General features: G+C 41.3%; 1 protein-coding gene across 2 annotated transcripts in view; it reads left to right on the top strand.

Moving 5' to 3' along the window:
• The window catches only part of ARID4B (AT-rich interaction domain 4B), a 153,153-nt gene that overhangs the window by 93,411 nt on the left and 36,457 nt on the right, over nt 1-23,285 (top strand). For both annotated transcript variants that reach the window (XM_014596786.3, XM_014596785.3), the window contains exons 12-16: nt 3,928-4,000; nt 5,712-5,806; nt 8,115-8,212; nt 13,550-13,817; nt 15,667-15,839. In XM_014596786.3, coding sequence (XP_014452272.1) covers nt 3,928-4,000; nt 5,712-5,806; nt 8,115-8,212; nt 13,550-13,817; nt 15,667-15,839 — 707 coding nt within the window. The remainder of the gene's footprint in view (nt 1-3,927; nt 4,001-5,711; nt 5,807-8,114; nt 8,213-13,549; nt 13,818-15,666; nt 15,840-23,285) is intronic.

Here is a 23,285-nt window from a genome sequence, read left to right as displayed (position 1 = left end):
CTGTAGACTGGGGAAAAGGCTTTTCCCTCGCCATCATTTTGGGTGGACTACTGTGGTGACAGACATTGTAGAAACAGATGAAATATTTGTTTCCTTCTTGCACTTTTCATGAGGGCTGCTTCCTTTCCAGTCCCCAAAGAGGCAACTCTGTCAGCCAGTGTCTGCTCCCTCACTAGTGTGCGGATAGGTCTAGCTAGTTCTATAGGTCTAAGTCTAGATCTAGCGTCAGCCGAATATAGAGAGGCAGACTAGGCTTCCTGTTAGATTATGATAAAATATCTATTGTATATTCATTAACATTGAATTGTTTGCTTCCTTTGCTTAGAAGTAAACCATTGTACTACCTTTTTTAACCTGCCTGTTGCTTGCTGTCAGGTACATTGGTGACCTCAGGGTGAGTAACACTGACATTATCTAGCCCAGCAGTAGGCTGAAAAGCCAGAATATTAAAGGTTATACATAGCTTGGACCTCAGACTAATAGCACCATGGCCTGATTCTTTGAGTGTTTCAGAAAATTAGCTTATCTTTGCTGGGTTGTCCCCCCACTGTCTGTTCATGGAGTTTATGCTGGATTTTCACAGACTCTGAAATGGTACAGCTCATCTACTATGGATAGATTTTGGCATGTCAGATCTCAATACCCCATTCCTTTAGCACAGTATCCTAAAATGTAATAGAAAAAATTAAGTGCAACAAAGGGTATCTACTTGCATCTCTGTATATTGTAGCATCTGGTGCAATAAATAACCTGTGCTTCAGGAGTAATATGTCAGGATAATGCCTATGGCACTTAATTCAGCATTTTCACCACTAGTGTTTTAGGCTCCTTTAGCCTAAAAGGAATGTGGATACATACTGCATCTTGAACCTCTGAATTTACCGGGAATTATTTGCTCAGTGCTTTCCTTCCCTGTTAGCTTGCAATTGTGTGTGGCTACCCTCTTTTGGCAACAGTTATTATAAACAAACCTGCTATATCTCTTCTTTCCTTTTTCTCCTGATCAGAAATGCTAGGAAGAGCCCTTGTAGGGTACCTCCTGCCTTTCTGAGGAAAAGCTGCAAATTTTAATGAAATATGGGCCCCTTCCCTTAGAATTATTCCTATTTCTCTTTCTCGCTCTCCCCCCCCCCGACATAGCAGCAAAATATCCCTTGCTTATTTTACATATTCTTGAGATGGTATTAGCCATCTCACTGACATTAATCAAGTCCCTTGATGCCAGCATGGATCTCTAGTTATCAGCGATCGCATTCGTTACTTGGGATGGGTTTCTTTTTCCTCCTTTGTGTATTAAATTTAAATTGAAAGCTGATCTCTTCAGCTATGCAGTCTTTCCATCACTAGATTTTTTTTTTCACGTAAACTTTATCAGTAATTAGTTATTTATGGGGAAACTGTTCCAGCACACCTTCCTAACTTTCTCTGCTTGTTCTGGTGCATCCATTTAGTGGATTTATTGTAGGTTGTGGAAGTAGCAGTGCACAATAACAATAACCACAGTGTTTTGCTGTTAAAATTGTTTACTGTAGATTTCCTCTGTTCCTGTTTTCATCCTTCTACCTGTGTTGAGACAGTTTAAGGAGCCATCCTTTTTTATTTATGTTATTCTTAATATATTTTTGTCAACACAGAGGTCTCTTGTGTCTCTGTACTAGACCTGATGGATAATACTTTTGTCTTTTGCTTCTGGGTAGGTGAAGTTTTCATAACTAATTTAAGGAATTGCTTGTAGTAGGATGGGAGAGGTGAAAGCTAGTATGGCAACAACAGTTTTTCTTTGTTTGTTGAAATGGTTATGTCGGTTATAGAAACTGTGAAGTTGATTAGAGCTAAAAGGAATACCAAGGTAGTAAAGCTGACTCTTGGTTTACATATCTCTCTGGGGAGGAAAAAACCCTTCCTCACAGCATTAGAACTGCAAGGAAATATGAGAAACAAATAGTTATCAAAATGTTTTGCACTTCTGTTTATGTGAGAAGTAAGGTGATTTTCATGTGTAGGACATATTTATAGATATTGATTATGGCACATGGGATCACCAGGGAATGCTTAACTGTTTGGGAGGAACTGTTGTACTAAACCCAGGGCTGTCCCTAGGGGGAGCAAATTGAGGTAACCACCCTGGGGCCTGCACTTTGCGGGGGGGCCCAGCCACTTACTACCCCTCTGCTGGTGGTGGCGGCAGCTGCTTCTTTGAGTCCGGGGCTCATGAGATCAGGGTGGGGCCCCACATGGGCTGACTTGCCCTGAGCCCCACACCCTGCTTGGGTCACCTCTGACTAAACCACAGTGTTTTCCTTTTAATCTCCAAGTAAATTTACTATAGGTGTTGTTCTGGATGTAAAACTTCAAACAGTCTTTTATTTTTAAGTCCCTGTTCTGGGTTTTCTCTTGTATTCAGTTGGTACCAGAATACCACTCCTTTGGCAATGTTTTTGTAATGTCTTTGGGCTCTGTATACTGTGAATAGTTATGGAGCCACTGACACAAAGATGCAGGCACAATCGTATTTGCCAGTTCATTTTGGAAAGTGACTTACAAAAATCCTTGCCTCTGGATGAATTAAGTGATATCTTTTATTGGACCAACTGTGTAGGTGGGAGGAATCTAGACAAGGTTTTAAGTATGAAATAATACCCTTCATCACATCCTCATACAGTCATGAAGGAGTAGCCATGTCTAATGACAGGACAACTGAATTTCAGAATCTAGTATACTCTCTTGGGCAGGAATGGGGAAAATATGGTCTGCAGGCCACATCTGGCTTGCCAAATGATTTTACCTGGGCCCACGGCTACTCCTCTGCAGGAGAATTATATCCATCCCATGGCTGCTCTGGCTTTTGGTGTTTCTCGCCCTTCTCCCCTCTCCATGCCAGCCAGCTGCAGCAGCAGCAGCCTTTCCCCTCCCTGTCCCACCCCCCCAGTCCGCAGTATAAGCTCCAAAGCAGGGGGAACTGAGCTCCTGGCCAGGCTTTTGCCCGGTGAGGGTGTCTGCACACCATTCGGACCCTGTGCCTAGTGAAATCAAAGCTTAGATAAGGTTCTCTGTGCTGGCAGGGGAGGAGGTGCAGAGGGAAGAGGCCCAGGAGCTGCAGGTTATCCAGGCACTGCTGGACTGGGGCCTTGTTAGGGTCACAGGTACAGGCACTGGTGCTATTCTGTGTTCCTGTGCTCCACTTTGGGCTGTGATGGGTGGGTGCAGCTGGAGTGGATGCTGCCTGACTCTGAGTCCCTGGCATGAGGCTGTGTTGGGCAGGAGCTGCACCAACTGTACCCACGTGGCCCAAGCTGGCACATAGGAATACAGCATGGCACTGGCCTGGCCACATGCTGGGGACTTGGGGTGGGGAAAGGGGTATGAGGAGAAGGGAGAAAGAAAGGTTAGGTTTCCCTAGCCTTTGTTCTCTGCCCAGGGGTGGGCAATAATTTGGGCCAGAGGGCCATGTAGGGAGTTATGGTGAACTGTTGGGGGTGGGGGAGCAGAGGTTGCTGACCTGGCTGACAACAGTTCACCCAAATTCTCTGTGGCCCTCTGGCCCAAATAATTGCTCACCCCTGCTCTTGGGAGAGCAATACCGGTTTGTCCTAAGCCAATTCCTGCCCAACTTGACACATTTAAGATATAGTCTTAATTTTTTATCACCATTATCATGAAACTCCATTATTTCTAAGCGGTCTTTAATTTTTAATTTTTTTTATTTATTCATTTTTACAAGTAGCAGATTAGCTTCTCTTGCTCCTAGATTGCTTAACATTTTGGACTATAAACTCTTCATATAGTGTGTTGTCAATATTTACAGTAACCTGAACTTTTTAATGTATACTGAATTCATTGTAATACTTTTCCAAATGAAAGTGCGTTAATTAAAAATGCTAAACGAGACCAGTGATACATTTTCTTTTCTTGTATTATTTAAAATAGGAAGAAATAGAGCCTTTTCCAGAGGAAAGAGAGAACTTTCTACAGCAGTTATACAAGTTTATGGAAGACAGAGGTGGGTGTTTTATCTTTGATTATGCAGCAGATTAAAGGTAGATGTACTGCCCACACTGTACTAAAGCTTTGAGACTATGACCCAGTCTTCCTATGCAGTTCATTTTCAGGAACTCACAGAATTGTATCCATTTCTTGTTCTCCTAAAACCCGGGAGGTGGCAGCCTCTCGCTTTCTCCTTCCCCCAGTGTTCAAGCATTCATGGCTGCTAATGCAGACAGATTTCTGCTTTCAACAACAGGTTGATGTGCTTCTTGTATATCCCCCTGTATATATCTGTATTAAAACTTAGTTCTGTTCTTAATTATAATGCACAGATTACATTTTTAACAAGTTATTTTGAGAGATTAATTTTAAGATTGCTTATATTATTTGGATGGTTTTGTTCATCCTGTATTTATCTAGTGCCTTTTTAATACCACCTGCATGCTTGTATATTAATAAGGCATACTGAAATGTCTTTAAAACAAAAGCTGTTTAATGTCAGATCTTTGAGAGATTTGTATATTGCAAGAAAATTGTTTTAAAAAGGAAAATATTTCCTTTTTTAATTGCATGGTAAGACCTGAGTTCAGAGACCTGTTTCATATATAGAGGATGCCATTAATGCCTACAAACTTGCATAAGGAATTGTAGCTCTGAAGTACTTGTTTTATATGATATTGATAAGGCTGTAATAGGTCTTGTGTATATAAGGTATTCATTAATGTATGTGTCTATATAATCTGATGTTTTAAATGGTTCAAACTGAAGAAAATGACTACTGTATTCAACAGGTTGCAAAATTGTTATTTCTGTAGAGAAACTACTTCCATATGCGTGTTTGTATCTACTTGTAAATATTATTTCTGATATTAATGTGTTTTGAGTAGAGTAGGATATTTAAAGTTGTATATAGGTTGACTGTGCTGTTTATTACGTTATTGTATAGATAGAAAAACAACAAAAGACATAGTATGGGTATAATATGGTCAGAGTTAGTGCTTGTAGTAATACAGTTGATAGTGTGAAATCCGGGATCTGGGTATTCCATTCACCACAGAAAAACATGGATTTTCTCCTTGGAGGGAGGAAACCATGGGAAACGATGGGCTTCCCTTTGCAGGCTGGCAGCCTTCCAGCCATATAGCTCACTGCTGCCCCTGAAGGACCCCTTCTCCCACCGCTCCCTTCCCCTGCTGGTGTCCTGTGAGTCCATGTGGGGCTGGGGGTCTCCTCCAGTAGGGTTGTGGGGAGAAGGGGCCTGTGGATCGGGAGTGAGGGGCAATAGCATAGGCAGGGGCCAGGGCACTGGAATATCAGGTGGGAGGGGGTCACAGGCACAGCTGGACCTGCTTCCTGGTGAGCAAAGGGAGCATGGAGAAGTCTCATTTTTCATGATAAAAAAAACCCAACAAAATCAAATAACGAATTATAAAGGTATTTAGAATTTATTTTATTATAATGTTTGAGGCACTGTAGGCTTCCAAACTGCTTTAAAGTTGTAAATGTGTTGACAAAACATTACATTCAACTGATAGCTCTATATAGAGTGGAGTTTCATTTTGATTGCGGAAAAGATTTTGGGGATTTTCATCAGAGAATTTGCAATTTTTTTTTTTAAAGCAGAGAAAACCAGTATCCTTGGAAATAATTAAGGTGTACATTGCTGGTTTTCTGCTCAGCTCAAAAGATACGTTTCAAACTATATTAATAATTGTATTCTTTTACAGGCACTCCCATTAATAAACGACCTGTACTGGGATACAGAAATTTGAATCTCTTTAAATTATTCAGACTTGTACACAAGCTTGGAGGGTTTGATAATGTAAGTATTAAAATTAAGATGGAAAGTAGTCCAGACCCATGAAGTCTGTGCAAAAATATATCTATTTAAAAAAAATAGATAAAATTAATAGTATATATGACTATACATGATTGCTACAGAGGTATAGGTTGTAGCCGTGTTGGTCTAGGGACATAGGCAGACAAGGTTCCTTGGGTGAATCTGATATCTTTTATTAGACCAACCCAAAAGGTTGGAGAATAGTCATTAAGCAAGCTTTTGGGTTCAAAAACCCTTCATCAGGCTAAGGAAGTTTCAGCAGTTGGTGTGTGCTCTTCCTGGATGGGATGAAAAATAAAGAAGCCAGCGGCTGGGCTGGTATGCATACAAGACAGGTAGTCAGTGAAAATGTAGATTGAGGAGTCAATGGGTGAGAGACGGGGGGGGGGGGGGGGGGGGGGGGGGGGAAGGAGGAGGAAGGGGGATGAAAGTGGAGAGATACCTGGGGAGTCGGATGTCAGGCAGGTTATAATGTGTCATAAATCCAATGTCTATATTTAGTCCATGATTTTTAGTATCCAGGAGGTTGATGAATTGGAGTTCATAGGCTCGTCTCTGGAAAGTGTTGTTTTGTAAGTTTCCTTTCTAGTTTCTAAAGGAAACTTACAAAACAATTCATCAACCTCCTGGATACTAAAAATCATGGACTAAATATAGACATTGGATTTATGACACATTATAACCTGCCTGACATCCGACTCCCCAGGTATCTCTCCACTTTCACCCCCCTTCCTCCTCCTCCCCCCCCCCCTTGTCTCTCACCCATTGACTCCTCAATCTACATTTTCACTGACTACCTGTCTTGTATGCATACCAGCCCAGCTGCTGGCTTCTTTACTTTTCATCCCATCCAGGAAGAGCACACACCAACTACTGAAACTTCCTTAGCCTGACGAAGGGTTTTTGAACCCAAAAGCTTGCTTAATGACTATTCTCCAACCATTTGGGTTGGTCTAATAAAAGATATCAGATTCACCCAAGGAACCTTGTGTACATGATTGCTAGGCCTTCAACAATTGAGAGAGAAAGAGAAAAGTAATTGTACATATGACTCTGTGCATGATCGCTAGGTATTCAAAAATTAATATTACCATAGCATAGGAAACCCACCGGTACTAAAAATGAACCATTCAAATAGGAGCCGGGAACAAATGACATAGTCTAATTTCTTTGTGCATATTCACACAGTATGTCTTAGCATACTGTATAAATAGGCATACAGCAGGGGAGGGCAGTTATTTTGGGTGGAGGGCCTCTTACTGAGTTTTAACAAGCCATCAAGGGCCACATGACAAGCAGTGTGGGGCAGATAAATATTAATTTTCTAATTTTTTTAGGAGCCTCACAGGCCGGATAGAATGGCCTGGCAGGCTGCATCCGGCCTGCGGGCCACATTTTGCCTACTTCTGGCATATACAGTATGTCTAATTACTGCTTCATAAAATCAGTCAGCTTGCTTATTTTTCTGTGAAGAAAATTCTAATACTTGGTACAGCATGGCTCAGAAAATGAGAAAATAGTAAAGACTTCTAAATCATTTTATAATAAGACTGCAAAGGCAAGTAAACTAAGTTGACGTTTCTGATGCACTTCATCCCTCTGTGGTTTGGGTAATATTTAGAAGACTGCTAGCTGGAGTTTCAAGTGATCTTGGTGCGCTTACTAGGGTGGAGACTTGGAATTCTAGGAGAAACAGGCTCTGTTTACTGTGTTCACTCCTTCCTATAAATTTAACTCGCCAGTTGGCATGTGTGTTTACTTAAGTGGATGCAATGTCACTTCTGATGGGAAAGGGTCATATGCACAAAAAACAATATGTGCTTCAATACCTATCATGGGGAGTTGAAATAGAGCATATCATACAGGCTACAAAACTTCAGTACAATAGAACACAATAAGGATGTAATGGAAGATCTGTTAGAGGAGGACTTAAAACATTGTCATCATGACTGCTATGAATTATCCTCTTTTCAAATTAAAACTCTTCTCTCCGACTAAAAAATAGTTTAAATAATGTTTCGTAAAGCTGTCGTGGCTGACTTTTGCATTTGAGTGCCAGACTATGGGTTATGGAAATACAAAATTACAGGAATTTTAGCCTGACCTATATAATGGTTCTAGTGCGATTTGAAATTTGCTTTACAGCAGAACAGTAATTTGTACGCATTTGTAAGGATAAATCTGAAGAAACTGTCAATAGTTTTCTTCATTGTAAAGATTGTTGACTTAAATCAGTCTTCTGTGTTTTATTGTATTAATATACATATTTGCATTTTGTTTTTTATAACAGATTGAAAGTGGAGCTGTGTGGAAGCAAGTGTATCAAGATCTTGGAATCCCTGTGTTGAACTCAGCTGCTGGATATAATGTTAAATGTGCTTACAAGAAGTAAGTGTGACAATCCCTAAACATTTTAGGTGTAAAGTGGAGGGCAGCCTAGGCTACTGCAGGACTGTCCAACTTAATAAGAGGCCAAGGGTTGCACGGCCATTAGGCTGAATGCCCACAGGCACACCAGGGCAGGCTATGGACTGCTCAGTGGGCACCCCCACTCCTTCAGCTGCACTGTATGGCCCTGGTCTAGCAGATAACTGAATGGGATAGGAGTTTGGAGATGTACATCCAGCTTATTGGATAACTTTGGTTAAGTTCATTCTTCCTGTATCTTGGTTTCCTTATTTATGAAATGGGATTAATGGTACATGTTTTTGCCAGGAGCTTTGAGATCTATAGATGAAAATATTATATAGTAGAGGTAGGTGATACTGTAATGACAATTGTGGCTATTGTGTGTACTGTTGTGAGGTGCATATGTAGAGAATTCAATGGAAATATCCTTTCCTGGGAAGAACAGTTAAATTGTTATTTTGGAAAGAATGCAGCTGTTCATCTCGTGAGGGTTATATGTTCCATTATATAAGTATATCTCAACAGTTGAATATTAATGTTTTTCCAGCATCATAAGCAAAATCTTTTCCGTGATTTCAGGGGGGAGAAGGGTGCAGAGGTTAGTTTCCCAGGTGGTAGTGGTAGTTGTTTTGGTGGATTGGGGTTTTTTTATATATTTTGAGAGCATAGTTGCTAACCTTTAAAAAGAACTATTTGAAGGTAAAATGGGAACCTAAACTAATGTATAAAAACGTATATTGTCATCTGTTCTAAAGCACTGTTTGTCAAGTGCTGTTCGTGGTCCACAGAATGAAGCATTTTGGAAACCAAGTAATAAGGGGGTTTGGATTGCCTGGGTGGGAAGTAGTCCATGTGTGAAATTTTGTACTTTATTAATTGATTTGAAGGACTAACATTTTTTAAGAGTAGCTATGCAGTTCCATAGAAAATTCCTTTGTCAACTGCTATGGTCAGATGGCTATCATATATGTATATTGTTAATATTCATATTTCTAAATGAGCAATTTGACATTATAAATAGTAAAAATAAACCATGCTTGTTTAGGCAGTGTTTTTAGTAGGTAGTAACTTTGTGTTAACCTAATATTTATAATTAAATTGTGAGAGGTTTTGCCAGCTGTTTTGGAAGACCATTGCATTTTAAAGGTAAAATAAAATGGCAAAAGGATATAGGAATGAGGAAGTATTAATTAATGTCTACAAGAACATAAGAAGCAGCCAGGGTTTTAGGTTGTAGCCGTGTTGGTCTAAGGACATAGGCAGACAAGGTTCCTTGGGAGAATTTGATATCTTTTATTAGACCAACCCAAATAGTTGGAGAATAGTTATTAAGCAAGCTTTTGGGTTCAAAAACCCTTCGTCAGGCTAAGGAAGTTTCAGCAGTTGGTGTGTGCTCTTCCTGGATGGGATGAAAAGTAAACAAGCCAGGGGCTGGGCTGGGCTGGGCTGGGGAGTCAGTTGCCAGGCAGATTGTAATGTATCAAAAATCCAATGTCTATGTTTAGTCCATGATCTCTAGTGTCCAGGAGGTTGATAAAATGGAGCTCATAGGCTCGTCTCTGGGAAGTGTTGTGTAAATTTCCCTTGAGGATCAGGACTGAGAGATTGGAGAGAGAGTGGCCCTCCTGTGAGAAATGTGCCCCCACCGGTAATTGGGTATTTCTGTCTTTGATGGACTTCCGGTGTGCGTTCATTCTGGTGCGCAGTTGTTGTTTCGTCTCTCCTACATATTTTCCATCAGGACATTTGGTGCATTGGATGAGGTATATTACATTTCTGGAGGTGCAGCTGTAAGATCCTGGGATGCTGATGGCTCTGTTGTGGGGTGTAGTAATTGTGGGGGTGGTGGAGATGTGTTGGCAGGTTTTGCATTTCTTGTCATGGCACGGTCTGGATCCTTTTGGTGTGTTCTGGGCTTGAGGAAGTTTGCTTCTGATGATGAGGTTGGCGAGGTTCGGTGCTTGTTTGGAAGGCTAGGATGGGTGGCTCTGGGAAGATCTTTTTAAGAATAGGGTCTCTTTCTAGTATGGGTTGCAATTGTTTGAGGATTTTCCATACAGGTTCAAGGGGGGGACGATACATCATAACCAGCGGTACGCGATTTGTGGGGGTTTTTCTTCTGTACTGCAGCAGTTCTTCATGTGGTATCCAGGTGGCTCTTTCAAACGTGCGATCTCTCTCTCTGGAGGAGTGTCCTTTTTGCGTGAAAGCCTTTTTAAGATTGGTGAGGTGGCAATCCCAGGTGTTCTCTTCAGTACAAATATGGTGGTATCTGAGGGCTTGGCTGTATATCATAGCTTTTTTGGTGTGTTTAGGGTGATTGTTAGTTCTGTGCAGATAGGTATGTTGGTCTGTGGGTTTCTTCTATACTGTGGTCTGTCTGTATTTTATCATTCTGGATACTGATCATTGTGTCTAAAAAGGAGATGTTGGTGCTGGAGTATTCTAAAGAAAGTCTGATGGAGGGATGGTGACTGTTGAATTTCTGATGGAACTCGATCAGAGATTGCAGGTTCTCAGTCCAAATGATGATGATGATGTCATCGATGTATCTTAAGTATAGCAAGGGTTTGATGGTGCAGTTCTTGAGGAAGTCTTCTTCCAGGTGGCTCATAAAAAGGTTGGCATACTTCATCACCAGAAGCAAACTTCCTCAAGCCGAGAACACACCAAAAGGATCCAGACCGTGCCATGACAAGAAACGCAAAACCTGCCAACACATCTCCACCACCCCCACAATTACTACACCCCACAACAGAGCCATCAGCATCCCAGGATCTTACAGCTGCACCTCCAGAAATGTAATATACCTCATCCAATGCACCAAATGCCCTGATGGAAAATATGTAGGAGAGACGAAACAACAACTGCAAAATCCATCAAAGACAGAAATACCCAATTACCGGTGGGGGCACATTTCTCACAGGAGGGCCACTCTCTCTCCAATCTCTGTCCTGATCCTCAAGGGAAATTTACACAACACTTCCCAGAGACGAGCCTATGAGCTCCATTTTATCAACCTCCTGGACACTAGAGATCATGGACTAAACATAGACATTGGATTTTTGATACATTACAATCTGCCTGGCAACTGACTCCCCAGCCCAGCCCAGCCCAGCCCCTGGCTTGTTTACTTTTCATCCCATCCAGGAAGAGCACACACCAACTGCTGAAACTTCCTTAGCCTGACGAAGGGTTTTTGAACCCGAAAGCTTGCTTAATAAATATTCTCCGACTATCTGGGTTGGTCTAATAAAAGATATCAAATTCTCCCAAGGAACCTTGTCTGCCTAAGAAGCAGCCAGGCATTTCACTTGTTTGTTGTTGCTATATATGTATAAATGTAGTTTGTCTGGAACAGGGAATTCTCTGAGCCTAGAAAAATAATTTTTGGTAATGTTTAGGTATGGTATCATCACTGGTAATTTCGAAGAGCTTTAACAAGTTGGTCCAGAATTCTGTTGTATTGCGGCAATCATTGATAATGAGAAGTGAGTTGTTTAAATGCCATGCAGATATATTATTTCACAGATGAGGCTAGAGGAACATTTCAGCAAAGCAATAAAATGCTTAATACAATTTTGTAGAAAAGTTGCACTCTCACTCATATTCTTTTTCATATATAAAAAATCTGTGGCATGTCTGTTTGAAATCAAGCCACTATCAGTTGACAGATTTTTTTGGCCATGGATTATAACATGCATTATGACATCTGTTTTGTGTCTCAGCTAATAATTGGAATCAAGCAGGCTACTTTCTGAGAAACTCAGAAAATACTAGTTGTAATTACAAACTTAATTTCAAATTGATTTGACAGTTAATTCAGGCTCACAAATGCTTTTTGACTTTGATATTACTAGAGTAAGCAAATTGGATACAGTTTTCCTTTTTCCTGTGTCCTTTTATAGAATAATGTTTGAATACATTTTACCTTTTGCCCGTGTTTTTCTCTGAGAAATATATTTTAGATTTTTATTATTTTTCTAATGCTGATTATAAAGTCTCTTTCATGATTTTAAATACAGTAGAAATGGGAGCCATATAAAATAATGGTCACATTCAGACCAGATTGAAAAAAAAATGCATTTTCATTAACCAGTTCTCATATATTCTGTTTGTTAGGAAATAAAGTCTAAGGCAATATCATGGGTTCCTTTGCCCAGTGTGGAGGGTGGCTGGATAATCCTTCTTTCCCATCTAAACCATATGGACACTTGTACATGTGACGAAAATTGCCTGTTTTTCTGGTTTAATTTTCACGCTGTACACGTACAGGGATTTTTAGTGATTTAAATGAGTTTGTTATGGTGCAAACTAAACCACATCTGCATGTAGTTTAGTTTGCAGTGTAGCTATTTGTAACATTGCAGCCTTTTTGACAGCTCATCTCCATCATGGGAGAGGTGGGCTGAAGGCAGAAGCCGCGAGGGGACTGATCCATCTTTTTTTTCTTTTTCCTTGCAGAGCCTGCCTTGCCTCTCCTGCAACTGGCGGGGGGGGCAAGCTGCTGGTGGGACAAGCAGCAGCCCCTGAGCTGTGGAGGGTTGCAGGCCTTCCCTCTGCAGTGGCAGCACCCCTGGGCTGTCCAGGCAGGCTGCTAGTGGGTGGGTGCTGCCCTAGCTTGGGCTTGGGGAACAGTTGGTTTGGGCTGGGTGCTACCTCCAAGCTGGGGCAGTACCTGCCCACTAGCCACCTGCCTGGGTGGCCCAGGCGGGTGCTGCTGCTATGGACGGAAGGACCAGGGCCCCCCACAGCTCAGGGCCCGCCAGCAGCTTGCCCCCCGGCTGTGGGAGACGTGGGCAGGCTCCACGAAAATAAAAGGATCGGGGCTCATTGCAGTTACAGTGATGGAAGCCCCTAAAATGAAATGGTGAGTTTTTAATCATCACAATTAGAAACCTACCATTTCAATTTAGGGGACTAAACCCTGGTACGTGTACAAGCACCCTATGATGCTAACATCCTTGAAACTCCCTAAGTTCCTCAATGTCAAGGGGAAACTCAATGTAAGGAGCCTTAATAAGGTGCAGACACCTACAAATTGGTGGAGAGCAGACTTTGAAATAGTGAGCATTAGTGAAGTGCAAGGAGCTGAGAGCAGTCTGTTCCAGCCTGAAGTAGTAAGCCACATTATGTCAGTTTTAAGAAGTGTCTTTAGTGTTGAAATCAGTTGTATCAAATGGCGACCAGACTTGCAAGTGTCTTCAGTACCTCATGCTGTTCATTTTTTTTGTATGGAAGGTTATAAGGACTTCATTGTGTAAATATGTTTGTAAATTAATTTTACATCATAGAAAGTAATTTCTCCTCCTTCAGATATCTCTATGGCTTCGAGGAGTACTGTACATCCGCTAATATTGAATTTCAAATGGCATTGCCAGAGAAAGTGGCAAACAAGTCCTGCAAAGACTGTGAAAAGGAAAAAGAACTGAAAATGCATGAAGAGCCTGAACAGGATGTAAAAGAAGTAAAAGTGGATAAGGAAGATTGTAAGGAAGAGGAAGTAGTGATAATTCAACAAGAAGCAGCAAAAACAGCTGATAATGATAGTGAAAGTAAAGAGAACGATAAACCAACCTTTCTGGTAAAATATTTTAATCTTTCATATTATGCCCTATTGCTAAATGAAGGAAGTTGTTTGTGTGGTAATAAGCAGTAATGCATTAAGTGAGATTTGTCTTGAGCAGTTTGGTGGGGATTAAACTTAATTTAGTACCTATTTTAAAAGAACATATGATGCAACCAGATCCATCTCAGGATGACTATTATAGAAAGTCTAGAAAGCAAAATGCCCACAACCTCCACCAAAACAGTTTCTACCTCCCAGCTGTGAGGGCCTTACAGGTCAAATTCAAACCAAACAGTGTACTGCATGCTCTTAGTAGCCTACAGTAAAATAACTTAAATTTTGTGAACCTGGCTTCAGATTTAGGCTTCAGTTCTGCAGTGTAGTGCTCTTTGGTGCATTTCCATCTCCCAGCAATATGAGCAGGGCTCCGCAAAGGTTCACGGTTCTTCCTTGTGTAGTACATGTACATCAAGGTACAGGAGGCAAGTGTCTGTACCCTTTCAAAGTCTGATTTGAGATCTTCGGGGTTTTGTATAAGTAAAATGATTTGTCTGAGTGGAATCCTATAAAGGTCAAGGCTTACAGCTTAGATCAGTAGCTCTCAACTTTTTCAGTCATGGCACCCCTTCACCACTCTTGGATGTGGCAGCTCCCCAGTTGAGGTAGCACCAACAGTGGTTCTTAACTTACCTCAGTGCTTCTCACCTGGGTAATTCTACCTTCAGGTAAAAATGGCCTTGCATGCCTGCTGCACAGTTAGCCCAGCAAGGGCTGGGGCATGTCTGCATGCTTCTGCTGCCTTTGGGTTTTGATCAGCCTCAAGCAGGCTTGAGATGCCTTGTGCTATGTAGCCTTTCCAGGTCTTGCTTCTCCTGGAAACAGGTGTGCTGGTGGATCTGTCCTGCACAGTTGTTTCTGGGAGGGGCCAGACTAGAAAGGGCTACAGCTGAACCAGCTCTATCTGCTCTAAGCTGACCACAGCCCTAATGCAGCAGGAGTCCGCACGGGCAGTTTTACATGGCTGCTGTTGCAGCACTCTAGTTGAGAACTACTGGTTTAAATCCTTACCTCACTGGCTTAAATACCTGAAAAATATGGTACCAGGAGTACTGTCTCACAGCTTATATGAAGTCTTATTGCTTTGAAGTTTTATTACCCTAAAGTCTTTTAAAGACATGGAGACTTTGAGGAGAATAAAAATGTTTTGGAGAATGAAAATTGACTAATCCATTTTACTTCAGTTAGGTTAATTCTTAATCAGTGTGTACTTGACAATGTCACCATTTGGGACTCTGTAGAAATTATTGTGTTATGTAAAAAATGTTGCCATTGGAATTGAAAGAAATGTCATGAAATCCAGACTTTTCTAAGCATTTTAAGTTTGTTTAAAAATAAGTTGGAATCAAATTTGGGTTAAAAATTAACGAGGTAACTTCATTTAAAAAAAAATATAGTTAAACATTTCATGCTAGATTTTGTAGCTTTGACTCGTGACATTTCTTCAGGACAGGGCTGTCCAGCTTCTGGGCAGCTGGGGGCCACATGCTGTGCAGGCACGAGCCTTGCTTGTAGCTGTGCAGAGATTACCTCCTGGTTCCCCCCTACTGCATAGGCTGCCCAGCCCATTACCCCACTGCATGCGTAAGGTGGGTAGGCTGGTTCTCCCCCTCTCCTGGCCATATGTGCTGTGTGGGTTACCTAGCCCAGCTCCCCCATTTCTTATAGCTGTGCATGCTGCGTGGACTGCTTGGTGCCAACACTCCCCGCTTCCCCCCCCCCCCCCCCCCCCCCCCCAATACGCACACTTTTTGCCTTTTCTTGAATGTTGATTTCATAAGTTAATTGCATTTTTATATTTTCCTAGGGAAACAAAAAAACCTTGCAAGAACCTGTGTATGCTGAACCTGACCAAGAAAAGGAATTTAATTTAACCAAAACAGAAGTTGAAGCCAACTTGGAAGACAAAGAAGAGGAAAAGATTAAAGAAGCAGAAATCCTTAGCATAAACATAGAGGCTGATGAAAAAGAAAAATCAGGGTAAGATTCTTTTTTGTAGCAAGTTAAGGAACCTAGGTCACTTTTGCATGTTTGTTTAAAGCATGTTTTCTTGAAACTTGAACTTCCAATCAGTTATCAATGTGTTAAATTAGACCTTGTCCCTGTAAAGTTTTGCGTACCTGTTTGTTTACATCCTGTGAATGGTCCAATTAAAATCAGTGGAGCTGCTCATGTTGTTTAACATTTAAGTAAGTGTGTAAGTCTTTCCAGAATCAGGGCCTAAATATTTACAAACCCCATGAGAAAGGGAAAACACAGAATTGTGTTATTTGATTAAAAAATAATTTTGTCATCCTGGTGGCTGAGCTGTTTACGTAGTCAGATACATGGTGGAGTTCTGGTTGTCACCTCTTGTCCTTGTGCTTTAGAGTGTTACAGGAGGGAGTATTATACCTCTGACTAGCAGTTCTGTAGCTGAATAAGTGATGATACTGACAGATAAGATCAGAAGGGACTCCTACTCAGTCCTCAAGATAATCCCTTCAAGGAAATGAAATTGGGGTAATAGGGATGTGGGGCAGATGAATCAGGGTTTTATGCATGCATTTATTCTGAGTGAGAGGGGTTTTTTTGTTCATGTTTCAAAAGAGCAACTGGCATGTAGCTGGTAGAGTAGGGGTCGTCAATTACAGCCCTCAGGCCAGATCTGGCATGCACAAAGTTTGGATCTGGCTTCTGGCAGCATGCGGTAGCAGGGGTCACAGAGGGGACACCTCTAGGATCCTTCTACCTGCTATTTGTCCAGCACATTCCTTTGCTGTGCTCCACCTCTTGTCTTTGCAGCCCCAGGTGGCAAACCTGCCCAATTTTGTCTACCCTCGCTGCAGAATTTGGCTCTTAGCGTGACTGCTGGTCTTGGGAATTTGGCAGTTGGTAGTGATCACTGATCAGAAACGTTGACTGCTGTGGAGGAGAGGCAGAGGTTGGTGTGGTTCAGAGAGCAGGGATTCCTGGGGCAATCCCTGAGGATCAACAGCAGTTGCTATCATGTTGCAAGCTGCATCTTCCTGTTTAAAAAAGTTGTAGTCTCTGTGCTGGAGGAAAAATGGAATGAAAACTCCTTACTAGATCCCCATGACTAACTGCCCTTGTCCTTACGGTATAAGTGCCTGCAAAGTGCTCTCAAGTGCTACTTGACCCTTAATTCTCTTGGGCATTTTACTAACCCCTGTTAAAGTTCAATGCCTATGCCAGTCCCAAATGTAATTACCTTAGTAGGTGATACTATTCAATTGCGATTTGAATATAATAGACCTGGTATTTATGGTAGTGGTCTTTAAGAATAAGAATAATTTATTACAGGTAAACCCTAATTTTATGAAGGTCTCTGGTTTCTCTACTTTAAAAATCCTTAAAATCTGCCTGAATTACTTCTTGTTTTGATACAAATTTCTAATAACTTCAGGAATTCAGAATTTAAAAACTTTGCTTTGCTTGGTAGAGGCAGCATTTTTTCATATATTTTGTTTTTTGTTTTGTAAGTTTTATTTTGCATCAATGTTTCTGTTATCTCTTCTGAAAATATAAGTTATGCCATACATGTACACTGTAAGTTTTGAACTACACGAGGTTTTATTTTCAATTTTTTTCATATTCTAAAAACAGCAAATATCAAATCTTGGTTGATATTCAAGAACGTCTCATGAGATGGAGGGAATTCTTTGAACAACTGGGAGAACTGTAATTTTCTAATTTGTCTTGAGTGTATTTTTTTGTGTGAAATATATACTCAACACACAAAAGGGGGGGAGTTGTTTTCTTTTTTCTGCAGAAGTATGATAGGCAGCATTCATTTTGCATAGCTATCTGCACTCTTTATCCTGATCTACATCTGTCTGTTGTTTCTGATATTGTGCAATTTATTTTTTTTCAATTTTTGTTTTTCAAAAACAACAAAGCCAAAGAGGCTGCCAGAAATGTTTTTCCTTCTTCCTTTCCCTTACTTCCCCAAATTATGCCTGTGGCTTCCTCAACTGTATTTACACTTGTATGAGGTACAGGAATGGTAGTCCAAGGCCAGTGATGGTTTTAGCTTAGTGTCTGTCACCTAGGTGTGGGATGGGAAGGGTACTTTAGTTTCTCTTCTAACTGCAGGGAGTAATGCTGTGTCAAATATAGGAGAAAACACTATCTTACCTACTGGTATATGAGATGCCATAAAGCTTTGATACCCTGATGTAGGGAGAGTAAAAAGTATAGTGCTTGAGAGAAGATCTTTGTCTGCTGAGATTATTTTTGGAGACATTTTATGGCATGAAAATTTATAGAAGCAGCTTTGACAAATCATTAATTAAGCAGTACTGCTGAAGTAGTGACACTATAAAGCTCTCCTTTTTTGAGCCTTCGTTGTTTGTTTATACTATTGACAGATTTTCTTAGATGATTTGAGGAAGGTCCAGTTCAAAAGTAAGGTAACTTCAAATCATAGCTATGGGCACAAATCCTGCCTTTGATCCCTTTAAAGGTGAGAACTGCCCCAAAAATGACACAATCTGGGTGGTTCTACTGCTGATGTGAGCAAGGTGGAAGTATCTGGAATGCTGCAAAATTGTATTTTATTGAGACTCAGTGTATTATAGCATGGAAGGGTTTCCTGAGGCCAGAGAACAGGTGTGGTTTAGCCCATATGAAATTGATGATGCGTTGTCTAGATGTTACTTTATTGCTGACTAATTCACCAGACAGAGCAACAAACTGATTATTAGAACATTTAAGGATAATTTTATGAATAATTTGCTCAATTAAACTGTAAAATGACAATCTACTTTCTCTGTTTGAAAATCTAGTTTTATGATGGAAAAGAATATAGTCAAAAGTTATGCTGCTTCATGCAGGAATTAATTTGGACTGTCTCTAAAATCTCAGTCTGGAAACGGAAAAGACCTATTCTCAAATAACAGGGTGCAGTTTGAAGACTTGATCCTTTAATTTGTGACTGGATAATGTTGTACCAGATTATTTCCTCTGCAGGAAAAAAAAAAAGCCTACCTTAAGGACAGGAAACTATTAGTTTCTCCTTGCATAGTTTCTACCGTGTTCCATTTTTGGGTAGGCAGGATTTCAGTCCAAGTTTGCAAATCTTAGGATATCTGCAGGTAGTAAGGGTCACTTTTGCTGGAAGTCCACGACTCATCTCTTTGTGTTCTTGATCCAATCCTTTCAAACAATATTCCTGTTGACCTCCCAGTAGTCTTCTCTGTACTGGGTTCAGCGTTATAGTGTAGGTAAGAGGGTGAGTATGATGTGTATAGCATGCTAATACCGCCCCCCCCCCCCCCCCTCAAGTCCTTCTTACTTGTGCAGGCTACTCAAAAGGGTCATGGATAAATAAGAGCTAGTAAAGCAACAGAGGAGCCTAACATCTTTCCTCTGTGTACACATAGTATGTATGGGTAATAGGTTATGTGTTTGAGAGGTTATTTTTAAGTTGATTGTAAAGTGGACAAGCTCTTAGCTTTAAAGATAATGCAAAATGCCTATTTTAGTTATCCCACTAAGGACACTTTTTTTCTTCCTTGTAGTGCCTTGTTCCTTTACCGTTTCAAACTTCCATGACACACAGCTTTAGAAAATCATCTTTCTCCAAAGATTAGGATTCCCACTTGTTTCAACATTGTGAAATCCTGCACCTTCAAGGCATAAATTTACTGCCAACTGGAGTTGAGAAAAAGACGTCAGGTTTCCTCCTCCTCCCCGTTTCCTCCCCCCCATGCAGTGTATTATTACATAATTGTCTTTCTCTGTAGCATTTGGCATTGACCATAATGTGGAGGGATGCCATGCTCAGAAAGTACTACTGAAACAATAGGGTCCAGTGTTCTCTTTTGGGGGTGAGGGGAGGGGTGGGAGATAATGAAACTGAAAAGCAGGAAATTTAAAGCTAACAAGAAGTTTTGTTCCCCCTTCTCCAGCTAACAATTAGCTTATTGAACTTAATCCTTCAAGACTGAGGCTGAGAGTTTAGCTGGATTTTAAAAAGAGGACTGGATATTTAAATAGTTAACAAAACCAAACAAGACTTTTGGAACAAATATAAGACCTTATGTTTCAGGGTAAAAGTCAGTTTCTAACCAGTGTTAGGAAGAAAAGTTTTTCTGGTCAGGTTATTCCATATCTGCCAGCTGTAGGGATTTCTCTCCTTTTCCTCTGAGGCATTTGAAATGGGTCACTATTGGAAAAAAGATACTTAAGTAGCATGACCACTGGTCTGAGTTTGTACTGGAAGTCCCTGTATTTGTAAGAATTAATTTAGAGTATATATTATACCTCTTTCCCTGGATCTTATATCACTGTTACTCTAGACTTGAAGTGGCCCAATGAGATTTCTATTGAGTCCTCCCTAATACTTCTAGTCCATAGTGAAGAAAGCTTGTAGTGGTGGGATGTAGGATGGTTTATTCCTGCATTTCCCTCTTCCTGGTCTAAGTATGCTGCCTCAGCCACCTAATGCAAACATATTGAACCCTTGGACTGTTGCTTTTTAGGCTTATTTTTATCTACCACTAAAATGTGAGAGATCTGGACTGGTTCATAGTCAGTATTCTCTGCTTGATAATATGTGCAGGTTGCTTCTTACTTCAATTGAGTTGAAATTGTTGGGATTTTTCCTTGAATAGTATCTGCTATTTTCTTGCTGAAATTTACTTGTTAAAGGAACATATGATCAAATACTGAACCAGAATGTTTTAAGATTCTTACAGTTTTGAACTCTCCTGATCCTAATACTTCCATGCTTGGCACTTGACCATACATTTTCTTGGGACCTGGAATTAGCAAATTGTGCCAATGCTGGAGGAAGAATTCTGGACAGTAGGTTTGAATCTCTTTTGGCTTTAAGAAAAGTTACCTTAACCTAGCTTTTCCCTTTACTTTTTTCTGAATGCAGAGAAGGGCTAGGGCTAATAAGTCAATAAGCAGAAGTAAAAAAGTGAGTTAAGGAGATTGTTGTTTTCATTTAATAAGGGTCGCATTAACAGTTAAGCTCCATACATGAAACTGAGCAGTAAAAGGCCAGACAGAAAGATAGTAGGCAAATCTCGTATGCCCTACTTCCTCCTGTATGTGTCCCTGTTTGCACAAGCATGGAGTGTTGGGTGTACATCAGGGCACTTCAGTACATCTGCCATGTGGTAGGGATAGTTTTTTAGAGCAGCTGAAGCCGGCATCTCCATTTCCTCTACAGGTATAATGTTTTCTTCTAATCTTTTTATTTGTCAGAAGGGTCTGTAGATCAGAAATGACAAACAGGGACATTTTAAATGTTACAGGAAGGGGTGAATGTTGGCATATAGTCTGGCTTTTGGATCCGCTAAAACAGTATATATGGAAGTTGTCTTTTGCAGTAGAATAAATTTATTTATTTGAATGGGAAAACGAGTCTTGTTCACTGAACAGTTGGTTTGGACACCTGTTGAGATTTTATGGTGTTGCTATAAAGGCAGAGAAATTAACTTGTGTCAGATATATTGGCATATCCTTATTTACAGGGATCCTAGTTTTCTCTGTTTAAAAATCTAAAATTGTCTGCTTTAAAAAAAACAAACAAAATTGCTAATTCTGATTTAAAAAACCCAAAACCTGCAATTAAAATGAATTGCCACTATATGTAGGTATCAGTTGAACACAATGTTTCATTGAGATATTTACAATTTTAAAGCAGTTTGGAAGCCTACACATGCCTTAATAACTCTAATAAAATAAATTTTAAGTACCTATAAATTTTAGCATTTGATTTTGGGCTTTTTATCATGGAAAATCAGAGCTCCCTCTGCCCTTTTTGCTCCCCAGGATGCAGGTCCAGGCCCCTCACTCCCAAGCCACAGCTTCCCCACCCAGCTTTGCTCTGGCCTGCTGTGCTGGGTCTCACCCGCTGGGCTATGGAGGCCCTGGGGAGAATGCAGCAGGGCGGGGAGCCTGAGCCAGCAGCAGGCAGCCTGCCTCCACCCTGTGCACAAATCTAGGGGGCACATGCTCCCCCCAGGAGTGGTTGCAGCAGTGCGGAGCCAGCTCCACCCCTCTCTGCCTCTCAGATGAGCCACCTGCAGCTCCGTCCCCCTCCTTAATGGGGCCCTGCAGCCATGCATTCCAGCCCCACACACCGCCTGGGCTGGGCAGCAGCCCCGGGTCTGCCCAGCTCTCTCCCTCCTTCCTTCCTTTTGGGGGCCTCAGTCCTTCCCCCTTCCCTACCCTCTCCCCCTTTCCAGACTTACCTGCAGGAGCTGCTCTTCAGGCTGCCTGGTGGCCGTGTGCATGTGTGAGAGAGCACATGCACGTGGCACCCCTGCCTGACTGCCCTCTTCTCACTCCCCCCAGCCCCTCACAAGCTGGAACTCTGCCAGCCTGCAGAGAGCTCTTTGCAAAAGTAGAAAATCTGCATGTTTCTCTGTTAAAATGAAAAATCCATGATTTTCTCAGTTAAAAGGGAAAATGTGCAGGGTTCTCCATTTTCTCATGGGAAATGGAAAACCTGGATCTCTGTTTATAAAGGACATATTTGTACTTGCCTCTTTGGCAAGTAAGTTGTGTTTTGGTGTACATGTTGTTTCTGAATGTATCCAAAGGGAATGCTTGCATAGTAGTGTCTTCAGACAGGATCTGCAATCAAATGTTGCCTTTATTTAACATTAAATTCACTCACTACTTGGTTGATGGCTTTTGGCATGACAATTAACTATTAATCCTATAGAACAGGCTCACTATGTTCAGGTGCACTGAGTTTCATTTGTTACCTTTACTAATGTGTCTCATCTTGATTTAGGAAGGAGCACATCTGAGGTAGAATAGCTCAGGCTTCACGTTAGCCACTGCTGAGATTCTGGGATGATCTATATCTAATGTTATGACGTGGGGGGTAGTCACACATTCACTTGCAGTGGTTGCAGATGATTAGAGTGTTGTGATGTATTAAAGGTTTTAGTACGTTAAATAATCTTTACCTGAAAGGAAGCAGCTTTGCAACATCAGGATGTCACTTAATGGGTGTATCTACACATGTGCTTTACTGTGAAATTGACTGATTACTTTCACAGTAAAGCATCACAATCTACACGTACACCAGTATTAGGATGTAGTACTATCTTATGGCAGTGTACTTAACTGTGCTGAAATGCATGTGTGGACAGTGACCAGGTGAGGGCCAGACTCCTGGCTGCTGCCTAGCCACGCAGCTCTGCAGGTTCTGTACCCTCATGCCCTGGCCAGCCCCTCTGCAACCTGACACCACCACCCAGAGCCAGGGACCTCTTCTCCCTGCCGCCTGCCCCCCCATGCCTCCTGCTGACCCCCACACCTGGGTGTGCTCTGCCCTGGCTCAAATTTCTGTTGTCCTGGGCATATATATAGACACTGCCCCCAGGAGCAGTTCACTCTGGCAGTAAGTGCTCTGGAGTTTATTTCTTCACCTTAGTTGCACGTGTAGATGCACCC

Source organism: Alligator mississippiensis, chromosome 1, assembly GCF_030867095.1.
Source record: "Alligator mississippiensis isolate rAllMis1 chromosome 1, rAllMis1, whole genome shotgun sequence".
NCBI lineage: Eukaryota > Metazoa > Chordata > Crocodylia > Alligatoridae > Alligator > Alligator mississippiensis.
The sequence above is the reverse complement of the archived record's forward strand: the minus strand, read 5'-3'. Positions and strand labels throughout refer to the sequence as shown.